The 26,788-nt window shown below is 46.8% G+C and overlaps 2 protein-coding genes across 12 annotated transcripts in view; one reads left to right on the top strand and one right to left on the bottom strand.

Annotated features, from left to right (window-relative positions):
* The window catches only part of TTC39A (tetratricopeptide repeat domain 39A), a 51,843-nt gene extending 36,593 nt beyond the window's left edge, over positions 1–15,250 (top strand). For 8 of the 11 annotated variants that reach the window (XM_067726087.1, XM_067726082.1, XM_067726090.1 and 5 more), the window contains 11 exons: positions 315–380; positions 1,725–1,833; positions 2,278–2,345; positions 2,427–2,486; positions 3,412–3,573; positions 8,335–8,426; positions 10,379–10,499; positions 12,634–12,745; positions 13,166–13,280; positions 14,208–14,324; positions 14,840–15,250. In XM_067726087.1, the coding sequence (XP_067582188.1) occupies positions 315–380; positions 1,725–1,833; positions 2,278–2,345; positions 2,427–2,486; positions 3,412–3,573; positions 8,335–8,426; positions 10,379–10,499; positions 12,634–12,745; positions 13,166–13,280; positions 14,208–14,324; positions 14,840–14,963 (1,146 nt within the window). In that variant the 3' untranslated portion in view covers positions 14,964–15,250. The other 3 variants (XR_010940834.1, XM_067726088.1, XM_067726092.1) reach the window with 3 other exon arrangements.
* Positions 15,251–24,531: 9,281 nt separating this feature from the next.
* RNF11 (ring finger protein 11) overlaps positions 24,532–26,788 on the bottom strand; it is a 39,157-nt gene continuing 36,900 nt past the window's right edge. The window contains exon 3 of the mRNA XM_067726093.1: positions 24,532–26,461. Within this exon, the coding sequence (XP_067582194.1) occupies positions 26,290–26,461 (172 nt within the window). The 3' untranslated portion in view covers positions 24,532–26,289. The remainder of the gene's footprint in view (positions 26,462–26,788) is intronic.

The following is a 26,788-nucleotide window of genomic DNA, read 5'->3' as shown; positions in this document are numbered from 1 at the left end:
ATATATTATTTTGATCCATCTGGTAGGGGCTATTATTATTCCCATTTTACAGATGAGGAAACTGAGGCAGAGAGAGGAAATGTAGCTGCCCGAGCTGGGAGTGGTGAGACTAGGATTTAGACGCAGTCGGCTCCTAATTGTCACTCTGTAGTGCCTCTATCTGGGGAAGCTGGCTTTCAGAAACCTAGGGCCTCCTCATGGGCATTCCAGAGACAGGGCCTGCACCTCTGGGATTACCCCCAGGACTCTGGAGACTTGGAGATTGGGAGGGTCAGCCCCCACCCCTTCACGTGTCCACCTGCCTCTTCCTGCAGACGCTGTCCATGCTTCCTACCAGGATCCTGCGGCTGCTAGAGTTCGTGGGGTTTTCAGGAAACAAGGTAACCACCTTCCTTCTGGGGATCTCAACCTGCTCAGCCCCAGGGCTGGAGCTCAGCTGAACAGGGTGAGGCTGAGGGGCTGCGGGGCCTGAGTGCCAGTCCTGGCTCAGCCCCCCTCAGTGTGTGGCCCTGGACAAGGCTCAGACCTCTCTGGACCTCAGTCTCCTCTCCTGCAAATGAGGCCATTGATCCCTGCCAGGCCCTTCCCAGGGTAGAGAGGCTCTCGGGTAAGGGTGGGTGTGAACAGCAGCTCCTGGGGTCCTTCAGGGGCCTGGGACCATATTCTCTGAGCCTGGCAGGTGGCAGGAAACTGGTCCTTCTCCCCTCAGAAGACCTTGAGCAAGTCCCTTCCCTTGGGACCATTTTCTGGTCTGGGAGATGCCCAAGGGAAGCCCTACTGTGCATTGGGCCTTGAGGTGGAAACCAGAGGACTCAAGCACCCAGAGGCTTTACTGAGGGCAGGAATCTGAGTGCCAGGTAGCAGATCAGGGAGGGCTCCCTGGTGGAGGAGGCCTGATGTGGTACAAGAAGCATTAACCTGGAAGTCAGGGGCCCTGGGTCAGTCCAGCCTCATCCCCTTCTCCCTGTGAGTCTGAGCAAGGCCCGCCCTCCTCTGGGCCTCTTTGTTTTGTAAAACAAGGGGCTTTTTTTTTTTTTTTTTTACATCAGGTCACTGTTTCTCCAACTTGGACTTTCTCCAGCCCTTCCTGATTTTTGCCATGTCCACACACCTCTGTATTATTACTTATGTATCATTTTTCTCAAATGTGATTCATATTTTTTACTTAAATTTATTTAAAGGAAACATTACTACACAGAAAACCCGAATTATGTGGCACGATCAGAACATAATCATAACAATTAATACAAGAACTGAGCAATCTCACGAAAGCCCTGTCTGTGCCCTGAGCCTGTGGTTAGGATTATCTGCCTCCTTGTCATTCCTACTCCCCCACCAGACGTGGGGCTACTCAGGGCTTTCGTGCCCACTATGGGGACTGAGCAAGTGAATAAAGGGGGGAATGGGGAAGGGGCTACTGAGGAGGCAGGGGACACCCACGCCTTTGCCCTGGCTGTGGCAGCGGTGTCCCCTGCCCTCAGGAAGATGGCTGAGGCACTGAGAGGGGCAGCCCCTTGTTCGAGGTTGCACAGCCTGGGAGCAGCTGACCCGGCCTCCAGGGCTCCAGACTCGGAGTCCAGCACTCTCTGGTCTCTTCTGTGGCAGCGTTGCCCTCACACCTGTCCAGTGACCTCCCAGGCCCCTCCCCCCCTCCCTGGGTCCCACGGAGGACCCTGGGGAGCTCAGGCCTTGCTGGCCTCAGCCAGTCCCCATCTTTCCTCCAGGACTACGGGCTGCGGCAGCTGGAGGAGGGGGCATCGGGGCACAGCTTCCGCGCCGTGCTCTGTGTCATGCTGCTGCTGTGCTACCACACCTTCCTCACCTTTGTGCTCGGTAGGAGTGAGCTTGGGGCGAGTGCTGGGGCCTCTGGGCTTTGGTGGGCTCTAAGGGCAGGGGGTGAGAGGGCAAGGGGCTGCAGACCCTGCTCGGGCCCCCAGGACTGGGGATGGGGCACTGAAACCAGAAACAGCAGAGCCGAGTCAACTGTCCTGGGGCCTGGCCTGCTGACTACTCGCTTCCTCACAGTGTGACTGGGTTCCAGCCCCAGTTTTCTCATCTGTGAAATGGGGGTGGGTCATGCCCACCTCAGAGAGGGTGTGAGGATGCTGTAGGCTGTACTGTCTAATTCAATCCTCACATCACCCTGGAGATAGAAGAGTTATCATCCCCATTTCACAGAGGGGAAACGGAGACCCTGAGAAGCCCCTGGTAGGTTGCTGGGAGGCGGATCACCAGGGAGGATGGTGACGTGTCCTATTGTCCCCCCACCTCCTTCAGGCACTGGGAACGTCAACATCGCGGAGGCAGAGAAGCTCTTGAGACCCTACCTGAAGCGATACCCTAAGGTGAGCCCTACCTCCTGGCAGATACTCCCAGCCCACGTGTGCCTTGTGGACCCACACGGACCCACATGCGTGTTGTTGCAGGGCGCCATCTTCCTGTTCTTTGCGGGGCGGATTGAAGCCATTAAAGGCAATGTTGACGCGGTGAGTAATGGGGGTCGGAGCTGGTGCTGGAGGGCCCTCGGGTCTCCCAGGCCAGTAGGAAGACAGATACACACAGACGAACTCAGGGACAGGGCAGACTGGGAGGAGGGCCCCGAGAGAGGACTTACGGGAGAGCGGGGGCAGGAGAGGCACTTCCAACTGAGGCAGTCTGGGAAGACAAGGGAGGAGTTGGCATTTGTGGTGAGTAGAATTTGAACGGGAGATGGAAGGCTACTGCATCCTTGAGTAAGGCAGAAAGGTGGGAAGACCCGCTGTCCAGGGCAGGGCGACAGGCTGGAACCTGGTGCCAGGGGCTGAAGCGGGCACCTTGAGGGTCTGGCTAAGGAGTCTGGGCTCTGTAGGTGGGAGGGAGCCGTCGAAGGGGTGAGAGAGGGGCGGGTCACCGTCCGGGCAGAATCCCCAGCATTAAACCAAGGCCCAGGACGGACTCCGTGACCTGGAGTTCTGGCGTCTCCCGCTGGTCCTGGCTGTGGTTCCTCAGGCAACAGGACAGATGCCCCAGGTCCAGGTCACTTCGTGGGGGCTTCTGAAACCTTTGGAATTTGCTCTGAGGCATAGACGTTATATCACTGTAAGATTACTACTTTCCACTGCCTGTTATCCCTCTATTATAGCTCTGTCCCACCCTTTCATTTTGTGCTGCAAGACCAGAGTCCCCAGGAGGGGCAGTAACTGGGCCCAAGGTCGTGTAAGACTTAGGCGGTAGAACCAGGACTGGAGGCCACAACTCCTGTCTCCCTGATGCTGCCCCTCGCCCCCTCCCTGAGCCTGGCACAGGGCTGGGCCGCTGTGCACGGCAGGAGGCTGGGGCTACTGTGGAGCTGGACGGGGACAGAGGGTGCAGAGAGCGGGGCGGGGGCGGGCCAGAGGACACCCACCGAGGCTGACCGGAAGGTTCCCACAGGCCATCCGGCGGTTCGAGGAGTGCTGCGAGGCCCAGCAGCACTGGAAGCAGTTCCACCACATGTGCTACTGGGAGCTGATGTGGTGCTTCACCTACAAGGGCCAGTGGAAGATGGCCTACTTCTACGCAGACCTGCTCAGCAAGGAGAACTCCTGGTCCAAGGTGGGCTGACACCATGTGCTGGGGGCACAGGGGGACCAGGCCAACCCACACTGGCCATGAGCCCCCAGAGCAAGGGCCAAACCCCTAACTGAACGCAGATGTCTCAGCTGGAATTTAACCAAAACCACAAATTCTACCAGGCCCCAGGGTTGGAAAAAACTAAAGACCATGAGGAACAGATGACCTTTAAAACTAGAGAGTGTCGAGATTTTTAGTCACAAGGGACAAAAGTGTGTTGTGACTCACATGGTCTATATGAGTGTCGCCCAACAGAAATTTCCATTACCGTGGAAATGCTCTATTTCTTTTTTTGTAATTAATTTATTGATTTATTTTTGGCTGCGTTGGTTCTTCGTTGCTGTGCGTGGTCTTTCTCTAGCTGCGGCGAGCGGGGGCTACTCTTCGTTGTGGTGTGCGGGCTTCTCTTGTTGCGGAGCACGGGCTCTAGGTGCGCGGGCTTCAGTAGTTGTGGCATGTGGGCTCAGTAGTTGTGGCACACAGGCTCAGTAGTTGTAGTGCACAGGCTTAGTTGCTCCATGGCATGTGGGATCTTCCCGGACCAGGGCTCGAACCCGTGTCCCCTGCATTGGCAGGCGGATTCTTAACCACTGCGCCGCCAGGGAAGTCCCGGAAATGCTCTATTTCTGTACTGTCCAATGTGGTAGCCCCTAGGCATACGTGCACACCGAGCACTCGAAATGTGCCTACTGCAATTGGGAAACTGGATGTCTTCAATTTTATTCCATTTTAACTAACTTAAATGTAAAAAGTCACATGGAGCTAGTGGACATAGTACCTGACTATGCGGGTGTAAACATAAGAGGCTCATTGGTTCATATAACCGAAAATTCTAGGCACATCTGACTTCAGGTATGGCTGAATTCAGGAATTCATATTATGTCGTCTGGGCTTGTTTTTTCCACCTGGGACTGTGCTCTCTTCTATGACATCTTTGTCGTACAGGCAGGTTCCCTCCATTTGCCAGCAGGGTGGCTATGGGCTGCCTGCCCCTAACTCACATCTTCCCTTTGGTTTCAACCAGAGTCCCTGGATAGAGCCTCATTGGTCTGGCATAGATCACAAGTCAATGCCTGGAAACAGGGGTGGGAGGACCCCTCATGGATTGGGAGTAGAAGATGGGTGGTTCCCCAGAAGAAAAATGAGGTGATGCCCCAGAATAAGTGTGGATGGGGGTGGGCATTAAAGAGATGCCATGTAGGCAAAACGAAACAAAACAGATGCTCAGCGCAGCATCTTATAGCTTATAACATCATGGTAAGTGATGAAATAAGTATCAGGCGTTATCATCATAGTAACCATAGCACAGACTTCCGAACCAAGGGTCTTAGAGTCATCTAGATCATCACAGAGCATCTGGTAGTGTCAGAGCCATAGCACTTGTGTCTCAATGACCTTAAATCCCTATTTCTCATCTCTCCCCCACCTCTGCATGAAAGTCCCTTTTCAGTCCCCCTACCTGGGGCCCAAGCTGAAAGGGAGCTCTCTGGGTGTGGGCAGGTGGGGCCCGCAGGAGGAGTGGGCTTTCACGGAGCTCTGTGTGCCCAGGCATTATCTCCGTCAGGCCCAGGAGGGGCACTGAGGCTTAGAGAGGGTGTGTGACATTGCTGGGCCACACAGCTGCTGTGAGGAGCAGAGGGAGGATGAGGCCTCCAGGTGTCAGGGAGTCTGGCTTCCTGACTTGGCTCAGTCTCCAGCTCTGTGACTTTGAGGAGGTCAGCCCCTCTTTCTCTGCAACACTTTCCTCAGAAGGGTTTCCTGTGAAAGTAGGGGTTGTGGCACCCCGAGTTCTGGGGCTTCATTCATCCCTAATCTCCAGCACTTGGCCACCGGAGTCCACCAACTTCCAGCTCTAGGAAGTTGGCCTGTGGCCACTGCCATACGTGCCAATCCCTCTGCTCAGCATTCTTCCCTGCCTGTACTATGCCGAGTCGTCCCTTTGGGCCCGTCACGTTTCCCGCAGTACTCGCAGCTTGGGTGACCAGAAACCAGATGGTGACAACTGTGTGCTCAGTGCTGTAACGGGGGAATCCGAGGGGAGCTCAGAGGCATCCCTGGGCAGCCCAGCCAAGGGGACAAGGAAGGCTTCTGGAAAAGGAGATGTCTGAACTGAACCTTGAAGGAGGAGGAATTAGGGTGGCAGAGGGGAGAAAGTGGAAGTTCTCTCCCCAAACCGAGAGAACTGCAGGGGCGTAGGGTTTGTGGGTGGGAGTGCAGAGGGACTGTGGAGGGACCGTCCCCCTCTAAGCCACTCGTTGTAAGCTTCTTGAGGACAAGGACTGTCTGACATCACAGAGCCTGGTAGAATAATCCAGCAAAATAAATATGTGGACTCAATAGGCAAACAGATAACTCTGGGAGACAGGAGTCCCGTCAGGGAAGGTGACTGCAGTTTTCTGTCAGTGTGGCCCCATAACATCCCCTGGTAACTTGGATGTCCATGGGTCTCACAACTCTAGGTCACTGCGTCCATCCTAATTCCTGTGGACTCAGTGAGGGTGCGCTGTCCCGGGGGAGTAGGAGAAGGCTCTTAGAGGAAGCCAGCAGACGAGCCTGGCAGAGAAAGGACAATGGCATCCCAGGCAGAGGGACAGCACAGGCAAAGGCCTGAGGTGAGTTCCAGGAGTGATGGGGAAGAGTGGCCAGAAGAGGAGGAGCCAGAAAAGCCGGTCACAAGGGCCCTGAGTGGCTGTTTGGGCTTCAGTCTGACAGTGGGGGAGCCCATGCTTGTGGCTTAGATTTGTGCTTTTAAGAAATCCCTCCTGCAGTCGCTGGGCACGCTCACACGCCAGGTCCTGTTCTAGGGCAGGACATACACAAATGAACCAAGCAAAGGTCCCCTCAAGGCTCATGTTCTAGTGGGAAGAGAGAGAGACAAGAAACACACAAATAGATGATGCACAGTGTAAGATAACGTCAGGTTCCAGCAAGTGCGATGAAGAAAAATCGGGTAAGGTACGGGTGCAGGGCGTGATGAACAGTGTGGTGGTCAGGGGAGGTTTTTATGAGAAGACACCATAATGAAGTGAAGGAGCAAGCCATGTGGACATCTCCGTGAAGAACATTCCAGGCAGAGGGCGTTGGTAGATATTAGGGCAAGAGGGGGAGGAAGCTGAAGCCGTGAGTTGATGTGTTCTGGAAGCAGCCCGGAGGCCAGTGTGGCTAGAGTGATAATGAGTGAGGGGGCAACAGTGGAGGGGAACTGGAGAGGAAACGGGGCGGACCACACAGGGTCTCGCAGGCCATGACAGGGCATTTGGATGTTCTCCTAAGTGCGATGGGATACCGTGAGACGATGTCTAGGAGGGACTGATGTGATCTGCTTCTAAAAGGTCAGAGTGGCAGGTGGTGTGGAAAATGGCTTGCAGGGCCAGGAGGGGAGCAGGAGATCAGTTAGGAAACCATGTGAACTAGGACAGCAGAAAGACATCCCTGGTGGCCCGGAGCAGGGAGATGCTGTGGAGGCTGGTTCAATAATTGAGGTGAGGGCTAGGGCAAGGCCAGTGGGATTTCGGAGCTATATGGGAGGTAAAATCATGAGGGCTTGGTGGCTCACTACCAGGGCCGGGGAGAGGGAGAAGGCACAGATGACACTGGGAGATTACAGATGGGATGGGGAACAGATTTCACAGAGGGGAGCTTCTTCCCACAAAGACCAGCTTTTCCTCATGTTGTGAAGGGCAGACTGCGGTGCTGAGGGCAGACTGGAACTGGGAGTAGCCCTGGGCTTCAGCAGGGTGGGGCTCCCAGGTGGAGGTTGCTTCCCACCTTCTCTCTCCTAAGACTAGATTCCAGGATGTCCTGCTCCGTTTCCTCCTCCATCCGCTACACTTGTTGGCTGGGTAGCTGCCCCAGGTGGCAGGAGCTGTGGTTCAAGACTTGGCCACTGGAGGGCAGCACAGAGCCAGACTCCCCTGGCACTGGACTTCAGGCAAAGGGGAGCGGCTTTCGGGGATGGATCTTTGGCCGGGGGTGGGGGGGTGGTTGTGGCAGCTGTCAGTGGCAGCTGTGGATCCAGTGGGCAGACCCTTGAAGCCACACAAACCTGGGGTCACTCCCAGCTCTGCTCCTAGCAGCTCTGCTGTCCCAGGAAGTAGAGGTGGGGTACAGATTCCTTTCTGGCATTGTCTTTGGGATCAAGTGAGGTGATGTATGTAGAGTGCCTGGCACACAGCAAGGCAGTATCACCAAGGGGCCCTGAGCTGAGCCCTGACCCAGGGCCCTGTTTATTCTTCTGGCCTCACACCTCTTCTTGTATAACATCCCATGCTTTATGCTAGTGATTTGTATCCTACGTACACACATCTCTGCCCTCCCCGGCTTTGATCAGGCTGTTCCCCTTGCCTGGAAGGTCCTTCTTCTGTCTCTGTGAGTCTTCCCATCGGCGTTCAAGGGCCCAGTCTGAAGTGGCTGCTTCCCTGCAGCCCGTGCTGCCCCGTCTTTGTGTCTCCATCCTATCCTCAGCACCACCCCGTGCATCCTCTAGTTGCTTGAGTCTGCCCTGCTACTTCAGAGTGGAGAGGGCAGCTGCTTAGACATGGCCCATCGTGGAGTTAACTCCTAGCTCAAATCCTCAAGCTGCTTCGGCTTCCTCGCCCAGTTTCTCCCCTGGGGCTTGGGGATAATATAATGTCAGCTACTATGCTGGGCCATAGTGAGGTTCCAGTAAGGTACTGGTGCCAGTTCAGGACTGCGATTGGAGGGCAGGCTGCTCACACCTGACTGTTGCTCTGCCTCACACAGGCCACCTACATCTACATGAAGGCCGCCTACCTCAGCATGTTTGGGAAGGAGGACTACAAGCCGTTCGGGGATGACGAAGTGGAGCTGTTCAGGTGGGTCCGACCGTTGCAACCCGTCGTAGGCCCTACCCACAGCCAGCCTGAGCTGAGGGAGGTGGTGGAGTTGTCGTCTCCCTGACACTCCCCCAAAGTCACCCCACGTGCCTGTCCTTCCCTCCCATAGCCGGGGGCCTCCTGCTGCCACTGGTGAGAGCCCTTTGAATCCATTCAGAGGTTTTCTTTCACAAAAGTGGTTTTGTCAACATTCTTTCCACTGAACCTCTTTCACCTGCAGAGTAGGACAGATGTGGACACTGAGGTCCAGAGAGGTTCCTTCTGCTGAGTTAACCTGATCCACTCAGAAAAGCAGAGTTGGAATTACATAAACAGGATAAAATCTAGCCTCTGCCATTTGTTAGCTGTGTCACCTTGGACAATTTCAGGATCTGTAAAATGGGAATAACAACCTCTGCCTCTGCAGTGTTGTTCTGCGAATCAAAGAGGACAGATTTAAAGAGCCTGGGGTAGGGCCTGGAGCCAATAAATGGCGGCTGTTTTTATTCTTATCTGCACTACTGTGTTTGCCTTCTGCAAAGGGCCTAGAGCAGGGCTCAGCCATGGCAGGCTGAGGATGGAGCCTAGGGCTTTCCTCCAGTCATGGTGAGGGTTGGCCCCAACATGCAACATGCTAGGTAACCCTAGCTTCCTGGGCTGTCACAGTCACAGAGCGTTTATCATTTACTGAGTAACTTTGTGTCTCCATCTTAATGTAACTCTTCTAGAAGATCTGTGAGGGTAAGAATCTGTGGGGGAGGAAGAGTAATTTTTTCTCCATCCTTCTAGGTTCTTGGCTGAGACCCTCATAATAAGATTAACAGGAGAAAAGCAAACAGAAGTTTACTAACTCCTGTATACGTGGGAGAGACTCAGGAAGACTGAGCTAACTAACCCTCTGAAATGGCCCGAGCCATTACCTTAAGTGCATCTCCAGCTAAAGGACAAAAGATCTGGGGGCATAGGGAGCCAGTTGTGGGAGGTTTTCAGGTAAAAGAGGGTATGTGGTTGTTACGCAGATTTAAGTCTCTGCCTTCTCCACTGATAAGTTTCTAGAGATTTAGTTATCCTCCTCTTCCTGGTACAGAGAGAGATAACCTTACAAATGGAGATTTCCCTTATAAATGTAAATGTCTCGTACAAAAAGGTAACTTCTACTAGGTTTTCAGAGCTTTTTGTGTGTCTGCTGTTTCTTAAAAAGAATCAGCCTAAAATAATCTTTATGCCTAAGAAGCATATTTGGGGGTAACAACTTCTCCCTTTCATATCATTGTCTCCATTTTAGGGATGAGAAAGCAGGCCCAGAGAGGTTCCACAGTGAATAAGCAGGGGAGGTGTTTGGTGGGGGACCTCACAACTAGGTCCAGCTGTTTGCTGGGCCTGGACAGCTCAGGTTCTGAAGGTCACAGCCATACCCCCACGATTATGGCAGGGATCGAGGGTAAGGCGGAGCTGGGTGGGTGAGGCCCCAGATGTGGAGGCTTGCCCAGCTGCATACCACATTTTACCGTACCCTTGGGAACAGCTGAGGAGGCCACAACTCACGTGGCCAAAGTTAATGAAAGGTTTGTGCTGTGTGGTCTTGGGCAGGTCCTTCCCTTTATGAGTTTTAATCTCCTCTGTGAAAGTAGGGTCAGACTTCCACTGGGCCCTTAGGAAATGGGGGCTGGGAGTAGAGAGGGACAACTAAAAGGCAGAGCAGGCCTGGGGGGTTTGTGTACATTCTCACCTCCGCCCGCTGCTGCGGAGGAGCCCCTTGCCTAGCCCTAGGAAGTGCTCGGGTCTTGGGGCAGGGCCTGTGAAATAAGGCCATAGCCACAGGCTATGAGTCCAACACTCTCATCATATAGATGGTGAAACTGAGGCCCAGAGAGGGGCCAAGCAGAGGCTGGGGACTCTGTCCTTCCTAGCACTTTCTCGCCCTCTCCCCACCCTCCTCATCTCTTCCACAGAGCTGTGCCGGGCCTGAAACTCAAGATTGCTGGGAAATCTCTACCTACAGAGAAGTTTGCCATCCGGAAGTCCAGACGCTACCTCTCCCGCAAACCTATCTCATTGCCCATCCCTGCTCTGGTGGGTAGGAGGGTCTTGACTGGCTCTGAACTCCAGTTTGGGATTGTGGGGATGAGCTGAGAGCCAGGGATATAGCCACTGGCCCCGGGGGAAGTGGATGAGGGAAGAAGACCTCATGCCTCAGGGGCCTGGAGAGGATTTCACAATTCACCTGGTACTGGGTGGGGGACACAGATGAGCTGGAGCCTGCCTCAACCTCTGAGAAAGCACTGGTCTACTAGGGATGGGGGTGGAGAGACAGGTGAGTAGGCTGCAGGCACCTCAAGGCAGAAAGAGCAGCCCCCCCAGACAGCCCCACACCCCTGTCCCCGGGCAGAGGCATCCCCTGGCTGTTTGTGTTTCCACCCTGTTTCTGTCTTGTCACACGATTAGAATTGTTGTTTACAGTGTCCCGCCCTCACTGGACCAAGATTTTCTGAGGCTGGGACCATGTTATATTACAGTCAACTCTGAAATAACAGCAATTGCTGGCATCGTTATTGGGCACTTGCTGTGTTCAAGGCTCCTTATACCCATTGCCTATGGCCTCATTTGATCCTCACAACAACCCTCTTAGTAGGTGCCAGTGGCATCTCCATTTTACAGAAGGGGATAATAAGGCCTAATAGATAAGGAGGAAGATAAAATATCTACTAAGTAGATAAGATGTAAGTAGAAAAATGAAATAACTTGTCCAAGTCCCATAGCTAGTGAGTTAGCCAGACTTTGAACCCAGGTAGTCTGGTTCCAGAGCCCATATTCTGAACCATGGTTTTGATGCTAATTCCATGCATGATTTGAGCAGGCATCAGAGAAGTTTCTAGTTTGTTAAGAGTCCTTGTTATTCAAATAATAAGGCAGCCAGAAAGGTAGAAAGGGTGCTGCTTCAGAGACCTGGCTCTGCTATTCACTAATTGTGTGACCCTGTGTAGGGCCCCCTTTCCCTTAATGTAAATAATAATATATTCCTTGCCCATTTCATAGGGCAGTTATGAGAATCAGCTGATAAAACATGTTAAACACTTTAGAAATCAAAAAGTTCAATATTTATGTAGAATTTATTTAGAGCTCGTATCCTGAATATCTTTAAATAAAATCTGAGCTATTTTACAGGTTAAAATATACAACAAAGCAATTATCAAATGGGGGCAGGGGAAGCAACTATACGAGAAATTTAGGGGAGAATTTCCAAAACTATAATCTGAAAAATGTTATTTGTGCATAAAATGATTTCTGTGATTAAATACATTTGGGAAAGACTGGCCTAAACAAAGTTTATATACCGTAGACCTTGGAGCCTTTATATGCTAATCTGTATGGTAGGTCTCCAAGGAGAAGCTTGAAGATGCAGTTTTTCCCTAACTTATTTGGCCACAGAACAATCTTTTAATGGAACACTTGCTAACTTGAGACCATATAACAACTTGATAAAACCTTGTCTAAACTTAAAATCCCTCCCTGGAACATAACAAAAGTCTTTCTAGAACTTTATGTATACAAGTCACTTTCACATCCATTGCCTGGTTTGATAGTTTAGGAAATGCTAATCTAAGCTAACACAATTACTAGAATGAAAATTTGATTTAGTATTCTGAACTTCCTGGCAGTTAAGGCAAAAAAAGGCATCAGGTATGTTTCATAGATGGATACTCACGCTCAGTGCCTTGGCGAAATAGGAGAGAAGGTAACATGGTCTTAAGCTCCTGAAGTGCTTAAGTAAATTACGGTTCCTCCAATATAGGAGGCCCTATTAGCTGGAGCAAGGAGGAGGACTCCCTGGAGAGTGTGGGGCATGACCTGGTCCTCAAAGAATGGGAAGAGTGTGGGCACAGAGAGATTGGGAGAGAGCAGAGTAGTGCCCCAGGAAGCCATGAGCAGAAAAGTAACTGAAAACTATCAGCAGCTATGAGCAGAAGAGTGAGAATATAGGTCCATCTTAAATTCTCACTGGGGTAAGGGGAGATCTCAATAGTAAGTAAGAGATAAGACTCCCCATAACTCCCTCAAGTCCACAGCTTCAAAGGCTGGGCTGAGACTTCTAGAGTTAGAAGGGCCTTTAGTGATCCTCTGATCTGAGCTACCCATTTTACAGATGGGGAAACTTGAGGCCCCAATGGGGAGGAAAGCTGGGACTGACTTGCTCCCCTGCCCCCAGGAAATGATGTACATTTGGAATGGCTACGCTGTGATTGGGAAGCAGCCGGAACTCACAGACGGGATACTTGAGATTATCACCAAGACTGAAGAGTTGCTGGAAAAGGGCCCAGGTGACTACCCCCAGGCCCTTGAACCTGCCAGGCTGGGTCAGACCACAGGTCTTTACAGTTGAAGATTCCCTCTACCAAAAACGTCCTTCCTCACTTCTCTACCCTGGTAATTGTCCTTTGCCTTTCCAGACTGAGCTTCAGTGGCAGCTCCTCCAAGAAGCTGTCCCTTGTCCCCCAGGTAGGGTCAGGGCCTCTTCTGGGCTCCCACAACCCCCGGGCTTCCTTCAATCAGTCCTGGTATCACTGTATTGTCATCGTCTCAGTATCTGTCTTTCCTCCCCAGATGTGAGCTCCCTGAGGATGGGGACCATGTGTGAGCCGCCTCTGTCTCCCCAGGGCCCAGCACAGAGTAGGGGCTCCATGAGTAACTGCTGAAAAAATGAACAAACCTGTCGTCTTCCCTCACTCCCCTATTCTCAGAGAATGAGTACTCAGTGGATGATGAGTGCTTGGTGAAGCTTCTGAAAGGCCTGTGTCTGAAATATCTGGGCCGTGTCCAGGAGGCCGAGGAGAATTTCAGGAGCATCTCTGCCAAGTAAGTGCCTCTGTGGCCACTCCCACTCCAGATGGCCTGCTGCTGGGCCCGTGGCTCCAGGGCAGCATTTTCTGGGCTTCTCTTTCCTCATGCACACATGCACAATGCCTGACTCTGGACTACCCCTACTCGCTCCACATGTACTAGTGTCTATCCTGTGCCAGGACCCTTGCTGGGCACAGATCATTCCCACGTTGTCCTCTAGGGCCACCAGATTGCCCAACTACAGGAGGCCATCCGTAATGAGTTTCGTGTGAATGGTGCCCCCTGGAGTTTGTAATTTATCAACTCTGCCCTTGGGGAGTGCAGATGTTAGAGAGACAGACAGCTACAGGCAACTCAATCTGGTATGGTGAGGGGCTGTGCTAGAGGAAAGCAGAGGACAGCAGGTGCCAGGAGGAGGGACCTAAACCTAATAATGCTAGATACCAGGAAAGGCTTTCCAGGGATGCCACTTAAATTGGGAAGTTTACCAGGCAGAGAAAGCAAGGAAGGAGGAGTTTTAAGTGGAGTAGGTAGAGCATGTGCAAATGCCTGGACACAGGAAAGACACCTGAGGTTGGGTGACAGTGGTCAGGTCCTTCCCTGCCTGGGCGAGGTTGTAGAGGGAAAGGGTTGCAGATGAAATAAAGGGGGGGTTGGGGACTGAGGTGGGGGTGGGCTAACTAAGGACATGACATGAGCCATAGGCTGTCAGGGACTTGGGGCCCCAGGTGCAGAGGATCGGAAGGCTTTGCTGTGGAATCTTAAGCCTTTCTAGGGCTAGGTAGTGGGAACCCTCCCAAACTGGAATTCAGATCAGAAAACCCCACAAGACCATGAGTTGGATCCTGCCACTGGGGAGAGGCTCAGGAGGAGTCTGAAGGACGTGCCTGAAGGATGTCTCAAGAGCAGAGCCTGTAAGCCATGTTTTCCTCTGTCCTGCAGTGAAAAGAGGATTAAATATGACCACTACTTGATCCCAAATGCCCTGCTGGAGCTGGCCCTGCTGTTTATGGAGCAAGGCAGAAATGAAGAGGCTGTCAAACTCTTGGAAACTGCCAAGTAAGGCATGATTGCCCTTGGTCTGTCCTTTGTTCCCCATGGAGTGCAGGGTATGGGCAGAAGAGGCCAGGCAGCAGTGAGGGAGAAGGGTGCAGGCAGAGGCAGTATAGGCAGCCCAGAGGCTGGGCCCATGGCCCTGGGGAACGCAGCTCTCACCTGGCATAGGGGAGGTCTCTTCCTCAATTTACCAATGAGGAATTGATATCCCAGCATCAGGGACTGAGGGTCACACCACAAGCCAGCTGCAGGGCTGGTGTGAAGATGCAGGTCTCCTGCCTTCCAGCCCTTGGATCTACCTCTTGAAACCACTCCTTCAAGCTCAGGGACCAACAGTGGCACCAGAGGGCATGGTAACAGGTAATCTCTATTAGTCAGGGCCCAACTCTTTCTTTAGACAGAGGTAGGGATCTAAGCCTCTAAAAATATTGCTTGGCTAGTGGGCTCCCACAGTTCAGACTAAAGGAAAAGCACTTCCTGGAGCAGCCTCATGTGTCTGATTCTCTGGCTTCTTCCAGGCAAAATTATAAGAATTATTCCATGGAATCAAGGACACATTTTCGAATCCAGGCAGCCACACTCCAAGCCAAGTCTTCCCTAGAGAATGGCAACAGATCCATGGTTTCATCAATGCCCTTGTAGTTTTGTGCAGCATTCCCAGGCTGGAAGACAGAGTCAGCTGGACAGAGCTCCTGGAAACATTTCAAAAAGATCCCCTCCCCCTGCCCTGCCGTTGGGGTCCACCAGTGCTCCAGTGCGATGACACGACATAGGTATCTGTGCAGAAGCGAAGCTGGCATTTTCACCAGTGTGGCCAAGGGCCTCTGCCAAGGACAGAGTTGCTGGAGCCCTCTGCCTACCCTATCACATATACGGGTACTTGTTTTTCACTGTGATGTTTAAGAGAATGTATAAACAGTTTACATTTTCCTTAGAAATACATTGATGGGATCAAAGCTTTGGAAAAAACTACCAACCAACCACCTGTAAATCACTGTTTTTACCCCTACTGATGTGGAGGCAAATCTATGATGCCAAGGGCCAAGTGCTTTTCAGATTTGAGCGAGGTCTCAGCTTCCAGGGCTGGCAGGACCCAAAGGAGGATCTGCACTGCAGGCTTTGAGGTTTCTGGGGGTTGGACATAGAGGTTTCACACACTCCCACTACCTTCCTTCTTACACTCCCTTTGTAACAACTTTCCAATTTAAAAAAAATCAAACACATCTTTTTAGTGAGATAATTTTGAGTCCATCATCTGTAGAAAAAAAAAAATCAATCTTCGCCACTAAGGAATAGCGATACCGAGGCCTGAAGGAAGGGGGAGCCCTGTGGCCCTTTCTGTGGCAGGTAAAGTTTCTCAGACACCAGTCTGCTATATGCCAAATTGAAACCACTGGGAATGATTTATGAAACATAAAAATCTTCTGTATTTCCCTTCGAGGTACACTTATTTACCGACAGCGTTTTTCTTAGAAACAGAATGGTTATTCTTGGCCTGTTTGTGTGTTTCAGATTTTTCAGTTAAGAGAAAAGATATATTTAAGTAATAAAACTTATACACTTTAAGAGATCATGCAACATCTATTTCAGTAAAATATGTTGTTGCTTGAATTCTTAGGCTGGGCAGAAAGTTTGAATCAGAAGTCATATATGGCTCAGGCATGTTTTATTTAGCCAACATGATGTTTTAAAATTTTTAGAATAAGTTACTAACATTTTAAAATGGGGAGATTTCACAAATAAATCTGGTTTCTGGCATCTTATTTTAATAATCTGGCAATATTGGGCCTCATTCCCACAAGGCAACAATCAGTTGGAGCTGAGTAGAGGCTCTTTTCAACACTTCTTATAATCTTTCTGGTGCCTAAAAGCATCTGAATTTGCACCCAGTGGGACTGTTAAAGTGAGGACTCAAGTTCAGTGACCAACAAACACCAAGTTTTACCATTCACACTCTAACAACAGCATACTTCAACTTAACCATTTTCCTGGTAAAAATATTCATCTGTGGAAATGTGATTCCTCAAACACTGAATGCAGTTTCTGTAAAGGAAGAACCACAAGACAACTTTTCCAGTCTTCCAGCCTGCTGTATTTAGCAAACACTTCTGAGCATTTGCCAGAAGCTAGGTGGTTTAATCTATTAATAAATACACAACCAAGCTTCCTGCGGCTGATGCTGAATGAAGTTATGGGTTTTAGGTAAAGCATATTCTCATTAGGAAAGCAAAGCCGAAAACCCTCATCCAAGTCCCCTTTTGCACTTACTGTACTGTCACAGCAGAAATGCTATGAAAGGAAGACTCCTTGTTTATTTTGTTAGAACTAGACAAAAGAGTGCTTTCCACAGAGGGCAAGTCCTTTGCAAGCTCTCTCTCCTCCACAGCCTGAATGCTGGGAGCCCAGCCTACTTCCAGGTTGTTGGACAGGGCAGGTGAAAGGGGTGAACTAGAGCCAGGCTGCTGAATGAAGGTGGCCTGTTGTCCTCCCTCACATATTAGAATGCTACCTATTACAGTATAAAAGCAGCGCCGGTCACAGGATACCAAACATATAATTCGCAAAACTGCCGTTTGCAAAACACTTTCATCTCAATGTTCATCTTAGGTGCTTTTATTTTTAAATTTTTATGCCAGGATGGTTTCCTAGTTGTTGCTGTTTCCTGCTGGGCTTCATTAATTAGCCTCTGTCACCTTTACCTCTGGCTGCAGTCTGGCTATGAGTTCTGTCTCCTTTATTCCTACCTGCAGCTTGAGTTAGTCCATCAAAAACATGTATGTGAGGGAGTTCCCTGGTGGTCCAGTGGTTAGGACTCAGTGCTTTTACTGCCGTGGCCCAGGTTCAGTCCCTGGTGGGGGAACTAAGATCCCACAAGCCGAGTGGCGTGGCCAAAAACAAACAAAAAATGTATGTGAAGGTGAAAATGCTGGGTGTCTGACACCACCATATCCTTGTGCAGAGGCCTCTGAAGGTGAAAATTCTGTCATGGGCTTCTCATTGCGTCTTGAGCCGCTTCTGGTCACTGCTTCTCTAACACTGCAGACCTTTCCAGCACATCTGCCCTGGAGAGGCACCTGATCAGGTGAGGAGAGTCTTGGCCTAGAAATAAGGAGACCTGAATTCTAGTCCTTGTTTTGCTACTGCCTTTCAGAGTGACCTTGGGAAAGTCATGGACCCTCTAAAAATTAGTAATTTGGACTAGATTAAGGCTCTTTGCTGCTGTCAACAGTTCTGATTCTGTCTGGTCAAGTCTGTTTCTGGGCTTTCATCTCCAAAAAGAGGCAAGATATATACCTTCCTACCTTTTGTCAAAGCCTTGTGCCACCAGGCTGCTTACCAGAAGTGATGATAGCCTTCCTCCCAGGACACCCAGAGAGCAAATAATCCTCATTTGGGGAAAGTCTGAATCCTGTGCCACACAGAGGAACTCAGTTGTTAGGAAGCAGCAACTGTGTAACATGCTCTGAATAGGCTCTTGGCAACAGAAAGGCTACCTCTGCCTCTCACTGGTCCCAGGCCTTGGACTGGCAGGGTAGCTTCCAGCACTGTGCTGGTCCCTATCAGCTCTCCCATATGTTGGCAGGATTCCCTATTCCTTATCTCTCAAGTCAGAATGGGAGTGTTTCCAAGACAGCTGTCGTCATTCACAGCAAAAAAAGCCACGACCTGACAGCAAAGCCAGGACCCTAAAAGGCCAACGCCAACCAAACACTAGGCTGAGGTCCAGGTGGGAGATTCCCAGCAACTGAAGGGAGCATCAGGAGGATTTTAAAAAGCCCCAGCCTGCTGAGTGCTGCAATCATTCGATGAGGGAATAAAATCCAAAGACACTTTTCTCTGGAGTTACTCCCAAGTTTATCTCTTCTAAGATGATAGGGAGTGGACAACAGTCTTCTTCTCTGCTTCAAATTTAAAGCCCAACAGTGTGCCTTTTTAACAGTTTTCTTATGTCCTTAGCACCATCACACTAATTCAGTAATAAGTGAGAGGTGTCTGGATTCTGAAAACCAAGCAGCAAATGGGAACTTCTCACCCTCGCCCTCAGATGCAGCTTTCCAAGGTTGGAAAGTGCCTTTCTTCTTGGATTAGCACAGCTCTGTGGAAATCTGGTACAAAGTTCATCACTGTCCAACAGGGTAAGTCAGTCCACAAACAAGGAGCCTCATTTAGGGATCTGAAAAATCCATTTCGAAGTAAGCAATCTATGAGTTGCTTCTACTGTCTAGTCAGCTCTCAAGTGACAAAATATAATAGAGCCCTTACTTTGGTAAGACATGCAATTACAGAAGGTCACTATGGACTTCTAAAAGCTGACGTTCAAGTTTAATCGGACACATCACAGCTAACACCTCACAGATGACTGGATAGGATGGTTTTGTTTTTCTTCATGTCCTGAACACTTCATAACACCAGATACCATATGCCCTCGGTGGAATAATACTAGCTAATATTAAGTGCTATTTACCAGTTGTGATTCTAAGTACTTTACATTTGAAGTGGAGCTATTATTGCCATTTTACAGATGAGAAAACTGAGACATAGGTTAAATAACTTGCCTTAAGACTACACAGCTATTATGCATCAGAAATATTTGAAGTCAGGCAGCTGAACTCTAAAGCTCATGCTTTCCTGAACTGCTGGTCAAGCTTTCAAATTATCAGCTTAAAGTTGGATCTGACTTACATTGACTCTTGGGCCACTGTTAAGTATGGAAAAGGTACTGGCTGGTAACTCAAACACTAGAAATCCCTGGCGTGGAGCACATGGAGCATATGCCTGTGTGGCACGGTTCCCCTGTGGCACTTGGCATCATGAGGCAGGGACAGGGTCTATCTTGGACAAAGGCAATCCTTAAGCACCATATTGCTCATAAAATCATCAGGATGTTGAAGGAAAAGGCACGATCTAATCCCCAGCTGGATAGGTAGAGTTCCAGTCAGCTACTCCAGAGATGGGTAGTGAACAGATGCAGAGGCTCAGGCCTGGACTGAGGCTTGAGTCCAAACCATATGCTAGAAGAGGTTTGGTGTAAGGCAGTAAGAGGTGGGAACACTGACAAACTAGGAAGCATACGATGCTGAAGGCACTCTTAGAATTTTAAGTTTAAGCACCTAAGAGTGCTGGCTGGCCAAACATATCACACCTGTGGGTCAAAGTGGTCCATGGGCCAGAAATCTGTCACCCTTGGGCTAAAGGTGACTTTCAGACAACTATCTATGGAAAAGAGGTGGTGAGCAAATTCATAAGAGAAAAGCCTGATCTACTAAAAATAGCAACTTTAAATTATATTAATTACATGGGATAATAGTGGATAAAAGTACAGACTGAATTCAAATTATTCTGCTTTGAGAATCAGTTTACTCTTCTGTAAAATGGGGCCAATGCCAACTGCTTCACAGGACTGCTGAGAATAAAAAGAAATCAACTAAGCAGCCTCGCACAGTCCTCAGTATATTAAGAAGGTAAATGTATTGGCCCACACATACTGTGGGAAGGCAGTGGTGAATTTGGCCTAGGGGATGACTGAATCAATGGCTCTAGTGCATCCATCAGGCCTTCTCCATCTCTTGGCTTTGCTCTTGTGTTAGATTTATTCTCTTGGACTGACTTCTCTGCGTGGCAGTTCAGACCTTACGTCCTTACAGCTCTGTGACAAGAAAAGGGCTCCTTTTCCTACCTCCAGTATGAAAAATCCCCAGATAAGGACTCTGATTAGTCTGACTTGGCTTGAATGTCCATCCCTTAGGCCAATGGTTCCCCAGATCAGCATTAGATATCAGGGAATTTGTTGGAAATGCAAATTATCAGCCCCCCCTCCCCCTGATGCAGGGGTGAGGCCGAACCACCTGAACAAGTCCTCCAAGTGGATCTGATGCACACTGAAGCCTGAGAACCACTGCCTTGGAAAGGGAGTGAGGTACTACAATGGGTCTATCTTGGATTACATGCTCGGTTGGGAGTTATTACTAAAAAAGATGGGGTACTGGGCAAACAAAAACATGTATCCAATATGTCCTTTCTTTCAAAAGTTGACATACAGGAACTATGACCTGCCAACATTCTCAGGTGAAGGGGAGGATGAGGGCAGTACTGGTTATAGACAAGGCTTATTAGAAAGCTGCCCATTCAGGAAGAGCTTTGCCTTTGTCCTTCTCCTTGCAACCCTCAGCGATCTTTATAAGGCCCCAATTCTCCATGGGAACCTCCTTGATGGTGGCTCCCACTCCATCAGAAATGCTCAGATTCCTTAGGGCTTCTCTTCCTCCCTGCTTTCTCCTTCCCTTCACTTAATAAATATCTGTTGAGCACCTAAATGTCCTGCTCTCATGAAAGTAAACAAATTAGAGCCATGGAGTAAATAAACAGGGGCTGTTGGTCCAGAGGGTAAGAAACCAGCCATCAAACAATCTGGGGAAGTGAACTACAGGATGGAACTACAAAAGATCTGAGACAGGAAAGAGCTTGCCATTTTAGAAAGCACACACAAAAAAGTCTAGAAAGTAGAGTACTATGAAAGGAGAGAGGCAGAAAGTCTGCTGTCTCCATTAAGAAGCTTGGATTTTATTCTCCACACAATGGGAAGCAATTAAAAGTTCTACGCAGATGAAAGACATCATCCAGTTTACTCAAAACTATTTTAACTGCTGTGTGAAGAATGTACTATACAGGGTTAAACATGGAAGCTGGGAGGCCAGTGCCATGCCAAAGGCCAACAGCACCAATTGCTTCTGCTTCATGAGAATTGCCATTAAAATACCTCCTCTTCCCTGCACCAGCTACCACACTTACGGGGAAAAAAAACTTTCAATATGCTGCTAAGTGATAATCAGGCTCTAAGAGTCAATGTGAGTTGGCATTTCTTGTTCTTTACTCTTCATGAGAAATCAGCAACCCAGTTTATCAAAAATCCAAACCCATAAACATGATCTCTTACTTCAAAGGTATCTTCAATGCCATTAACGCAAAGTTTCAGAAATAAATAATCCTGAGAACAAGGCTTGCAAAAATGACCAACCTGACAGCGCCATTAGCACCCATCTCACTACTGAAAAGAAGAATGGTTATTATTCCTCATATCAAAATAACATCATGGACAGTGATTGTCAAGGGCCATGAGGACAAATGGTTTGTGAAAAACAACTTCCCTTCATTGCATACCCTAAAATTGTAGCCATTAACTTACCTGTCTGCTTGAGTTCAGCTACCGTCATGGAAAGAAGATCATTATTCTGCACTAGCTCAAAGCCGAAGACAGGCTGTGATCCCGGAATTGGCAGAATGTAGCTTATCCCCATACCTCTGGTATGGATAGTGCTGGAAGCCAATCTGATAGCACAGTCCAGGCTTCCCAATTCACACAACACCTAAGACTTGCTTTTGGATCCTGAATGACTAGATTAACTATTATATGGCCCCCCAGAGAAAAGCTGGGCCCATCACTTGCTTAGCCAACCACATCTTCTCATAAGCATTCATCACTATGACCAGACTCTTGAAGTAAACCCTCAGTTACCTTTTTCAACTTCATTTTCTCCGCATGAAGAAATCTAGTCGATAAGCACTGCTGTTACACACTGATAAGAATGTATTCAAAGTAAACAGGCACTGCTCATCCTTTGATCACAATCAGTTTTAAATGCCTAAAATCTGTACCTTATTGATAATGCTGCTTCATTCATACGCAGAGAAAACCAAACTTGCTGTGGAAAGCATCCAAAGATGACTAAATCTTCCAGTGGACAGTTAGTTTTCTCAAAAAACAAAAATGTAAAAGAAAGTTAGTATCTCTTAAAGTTTCCATAAAAAATGTATGAGATGGTAGATGGTTTCAGTCTATCAGTAACATTAATTAGATGGATCCAGTTATTATCCTGGGCTAATGACCATTGCTTAGCGTGATAAGGCAAACAAGAACAATGTGAACAATTAAGATGTGCAGATAAATCCAAACCCCTTTTGTAAAATTTTACTGAAGCCTCTAACAAAAATTTTATGGATCAGGAAATGGGCTGTAAAGGGATTCATCTGGATTTTCATCCATGCTAAAGAGCAAGGAAACAGCCAAAGGATAAATGGAAAAGCAAAGTCTGGATACTTGTATCAGGACAATCAATAGCTGAATAAATAATCACCCAGCACTGCTGTTTTTAGAACCAGAGGCTCTCAGAAAAAGGATTACAAAGTATATTTAAATTAATATTCCCCAGATACATGTGCCTCATCCATTTACTAACTTCTATATGTCATTTTAATATAAACGTTAATGTGTTACAATGTAACTCTTAGGAGCTTAAAAAAAAAGATGTTATTTTTCTCTAGTTAAAAACAGTACTTTATGTGAAGAGAGAACTAACAAATAGTCCAGCTAACTTTCTCTAAATATATAAAATGAACTTACTACATCTTTCAAACCACTCAGAAAAAGTACTGTTTTAAGGTGTTTTATATAATGTAATCAAGCATTTACAGTTACTCCTCCCATTAAACCCTTATGTTTCACTTGAATTACTACAAACTAAAGTCCTCTCTAAATCTGAATTATGAGCATTAAACCACTCACTGCCTGGCCATAAGCAAACACCTATTCTGACAATACAGAACTGAGAAAAAATTCTTTCAGAGACCACTTCTTGGTAGCTCTTAGGTAAATCACCTCACAGTGGGTCAATCAGTAATGACATTAAATGCAAAGATGGAAATTTTCATAGTTGGACATTTTTACTCCACACTTTTTAATTTAATAATGGCAAAATACTTAGAAAGTGGGACCAAGGGGGAAGAAATGATAAGGAATTCAGCTATGTTCTCAAAAGGAATAATATAATGCAGTCAGAATAAGACTGCATAGGACGCTGATGGCTCTCATTCCCATGCCTCACATGATGGGGACATCTGAACCAGGCCTGTGTCTTAGGGAAGTCTAGTTGAGTGTAAGACTAGAACAGGGGAGCTAGATAGGGTAGAGAAGGAGGGGTTACAAACTATCTTCACTAACTTTTTCCATACCCAGTAAAAGAATAGATGATCTTTAAATTCAGGTGGGTAAATTTAGTATTACTTCAGGAGATACTAACCAAAATCAACCTTTTCTCATGTCCACCAATTTCAAAATTAAAGGCTTAAAAAATTAGCTGATTAGCTCTGATGCGTTTAACATGCAAGTGTCATCAGCTGACTCTGAGAAACTGATTGCTAGCCAATGCCTTTGTAAGCAAACATGGCCACCAATTGCCTACATTTCCGAACTATGCCAAAGAAACTTACCTTCTTTCCTGTTTGCCATTTTCAGTCTCAGGACCATAGGCAGTTCTGCTTTGGACTCCTTTATTGTTATTCCTTTTTTAAAATGCATGCTTCCTTAAGAAGGAGCTTTGTTCACAGAAAATTTGTTACCTCAATGCTCACTATATTCTGTTTTATATTACACAGACAACCGAAAGTAGTTGGAGAGTCTTCTAATACCTGAGATGTCTTATAAAGAACACTCATAGCATTTAAAAGGTTTGTGTGAACCAAACTACAAGTATCTGAAAGTATTTCAAATTGTTCGGTTTACATTTAAAAGAGTAAGATTCTTTTATTTTTTCCTGGTCAGGCTTTCCAGACATCTCAAATCCTACAGCCAAGCCTGAACATATCTTGCCCAAATTCAAATATGTTGTACCTATTATTTGGCTTAAGAAAATTTAGAAGCTATCAAGCTTCTAAATTTATGATTAGATGGTATTAAATGCCAAGCCATAAAAAATACTTCCCCAAAAGTATATATACCTAGAAATTTTTAAGTAATTAAATTTATACATGTGTGTTTTAAAGAAAGGATTAGAATATTCTTATGTAATCAATTCTAACTTTAGCCCTTTACAACTGTATTATAACTTTATTTAACTTGGTAAAAGCCAAAACTGATGGTTCTTAACATGGTATGTGGAAATCAAAATTAAAGAATACAAAATACCTTTAAAAAAAAAAAGCATTCAGCTCAATCCTGGTTCCTTCAATATTACTGCCAAACTTCTGTGAAAGAAGCCTTGTAATAAAGACTAACAGCAACATAGAAGATGATTAAAAAAAAAAGTTCATTTACCAATTTTAACAATCTAGAAAAAAAGAAAGTGACTATAATACTTGATGACAGACATCATGTTTAAGTAGAAAACACAAAGATAAAAAAAGTAATACCGCTGAAAATATTGCACAACTTCAGGTGTTTCCTCCAAATTTGCTTTATGTAATTGGATATAAATTAATGAACAAAAACTTAAGCAAGATACATGTAACAATTTAACAGAACTTGATAATCTAATTTCTTTCAATTTTTCTCGAACTCATCATGGGGCTCATAAGAAAATTAACCAACATGGATACTGCTACAGTTGAATGTCAAATCTTTAAGTGCTTATGACATACTAAATTCTTCTATAATGCAATTATGAAGAACCCTTCAAGAGACTTGTGTTTTGTATGTAGAAAAGTGTTAAAGTCAAATATTCAACTCAATATAAAATAAAAAGAAACATTTCTGATTTGTTGGGTTGAGATTGCTTCTCCTTTTGCTAATGAATGATTTTTTAGCTGTAATATCACTGAGTTGTACAAATATGTCACCTTCGAGTACATAAAGAAAAATAAACACATGCTAAATGGATAAAACATTACAACTACATCTTTACTAGACCATCTCTACCTCTAACACTTCAGAAGCTTAGAGATTCAGTGTTCTTATATTAACTGCAAGAAAAAGATAAAAGAGAAATTCCTTCTTTTTTGAGATCACAACTATGAAGTCATGTGGTTATACAAATTCTGCATTTGTGTGCAAAACATGAAACACATTTATCTTAATTCTCCCTGCTTAGAATTGTCAGTCAACTAGCAGGACTGTCCTTCCAACAGAAACAGAGATGTGTTTTTATATAACTTCAGTAACCTCAGCACTACAATAAGAAGAGATGCAGTATCCTTTTGCTATGTTCAAGACAACAGGGAAGGAGGTCACAGGAAAGAATAAATCAAAATTGTTGCAACTGAGAAACTTTTCTCAGTTTAACCATGGTGCCACTTTCATTTTTACATAAGCATGGTGGCATAATTCAAGCTCAATAAATCAGAATTCTTAATATTTAAAATTTACCTTGACTTTTAATTATCACCATATTAACAACCAAAATAATTAGGTGAAACACATAAGAAAGGGTAATATTAAACCCCACTTTACTAGAGTTGGTTTCTTGACACATTAACTCATTTTTTTATAGAAAAGGGATAGTGCATCTCAGTTTGCTTACAAGCTAGGAGATCACTTTGAATTCTGCATTTCCTAACTGCAAACAGATATAGCACTTATAACAGGTTATAAATAAACTGGTTTTCAAGCATAGAGCCAGCCCCAACGATAATAATACACTATTTAAAAAGACCTAAGGCAATGAATTCCATTTCCAATGGAAAAAAAGAACTGTGCAAACAAGCTTAAAACTACTTTTTTTGTGCCAGTGTTATAAAATGTAGCTTTTAATAAAACCTTGACCCAAATGCCAGCAACTTGAGAAAAGAATTTGGGTGGGGGGGAAGAAGAAAGTTATTTCATTTAGGAAAAACAACCACTATCTTTTTCCTAATCTTCAACAGACACAATTTAAACATATACAGCTGCTGTATAACACTTTACACAATTCCTATGTACTGGAGCAATAACAAGATCTAAATACAATTATATTTTTGAACACTGGGTCAAGGCTTTACATAAAAATACCTTCCTACTTTTCCCCCTAAGTTTCTAAAATATCACATACTTTTTTCCCCCAACATCTGCAGCCATTCAGGAATTCCTGCAGCCATGCAGGAATTTTTAGGAAACTTTTGTGCATGATCTTAATTCCTAATCCCTGGCTCTTTGGGCTCAGTGACAAAAGATCAAAACCACCAAAAATGATGGTTCACTTGAAGTCAGATGAGAGACCCTGGCTCAATTAGTCTCGTAGGATGAAAGCAGTGCTGCATCAACTGGCTCCATGCAGGAGGGGCACGTGAAGGATCTCATCAACCAGTCATCTATACAGTCCAGGTGATAGATGTGCATGCACGGCAGAAATCGAATTGGGTCCCCATAAACAAAGTCCATCATACAGATCACACACCTGTTGAGGGTGAGGGAGAGAAATAAGAAAGCATTTTTAGAGAAGTGATCCATCTAGAATACTCTTTAAAATCCCCATTACAAAGACAGTGTTAATACGAACAGATGAAAATGGCTTGCCTGTCATCCTACCACCTAAGCATCCAGATTGAATTTTTTCTTAATAAGTGTTATACAGCCACAATCTCTTATTTCAATCACCTGGGAATTTGAAGAGTTTGAGAGCAATCAACAGGGCAAAGAGAAAGGTATCACATAGGGATCAAGTCCACTGCTAGAATTTTACTTGTAAAACAGCTATTACAGAAGAAACCTTAAGAAGAATGTG

The sequence above is a fragment of the Pseudorca crassidens genome, chromosome 2, assembly GCF_039906515.1.
Source record: "Pseudorca crassidens isolate mPseCra1 chromosome 2, mPseCra1.hap1, whole genome shotgun sequence".
In the NCBI taxonomy this organism is placed as follows: Eukaryota; Metazoa; Chordata; class Mammalia; order Artiodactyla; family Delphinidae; genus Pseudorca; species Pseudorca crassidens.
This window is presented reverse-complemented; position numbering and strand designations above follow the sequence as displayed.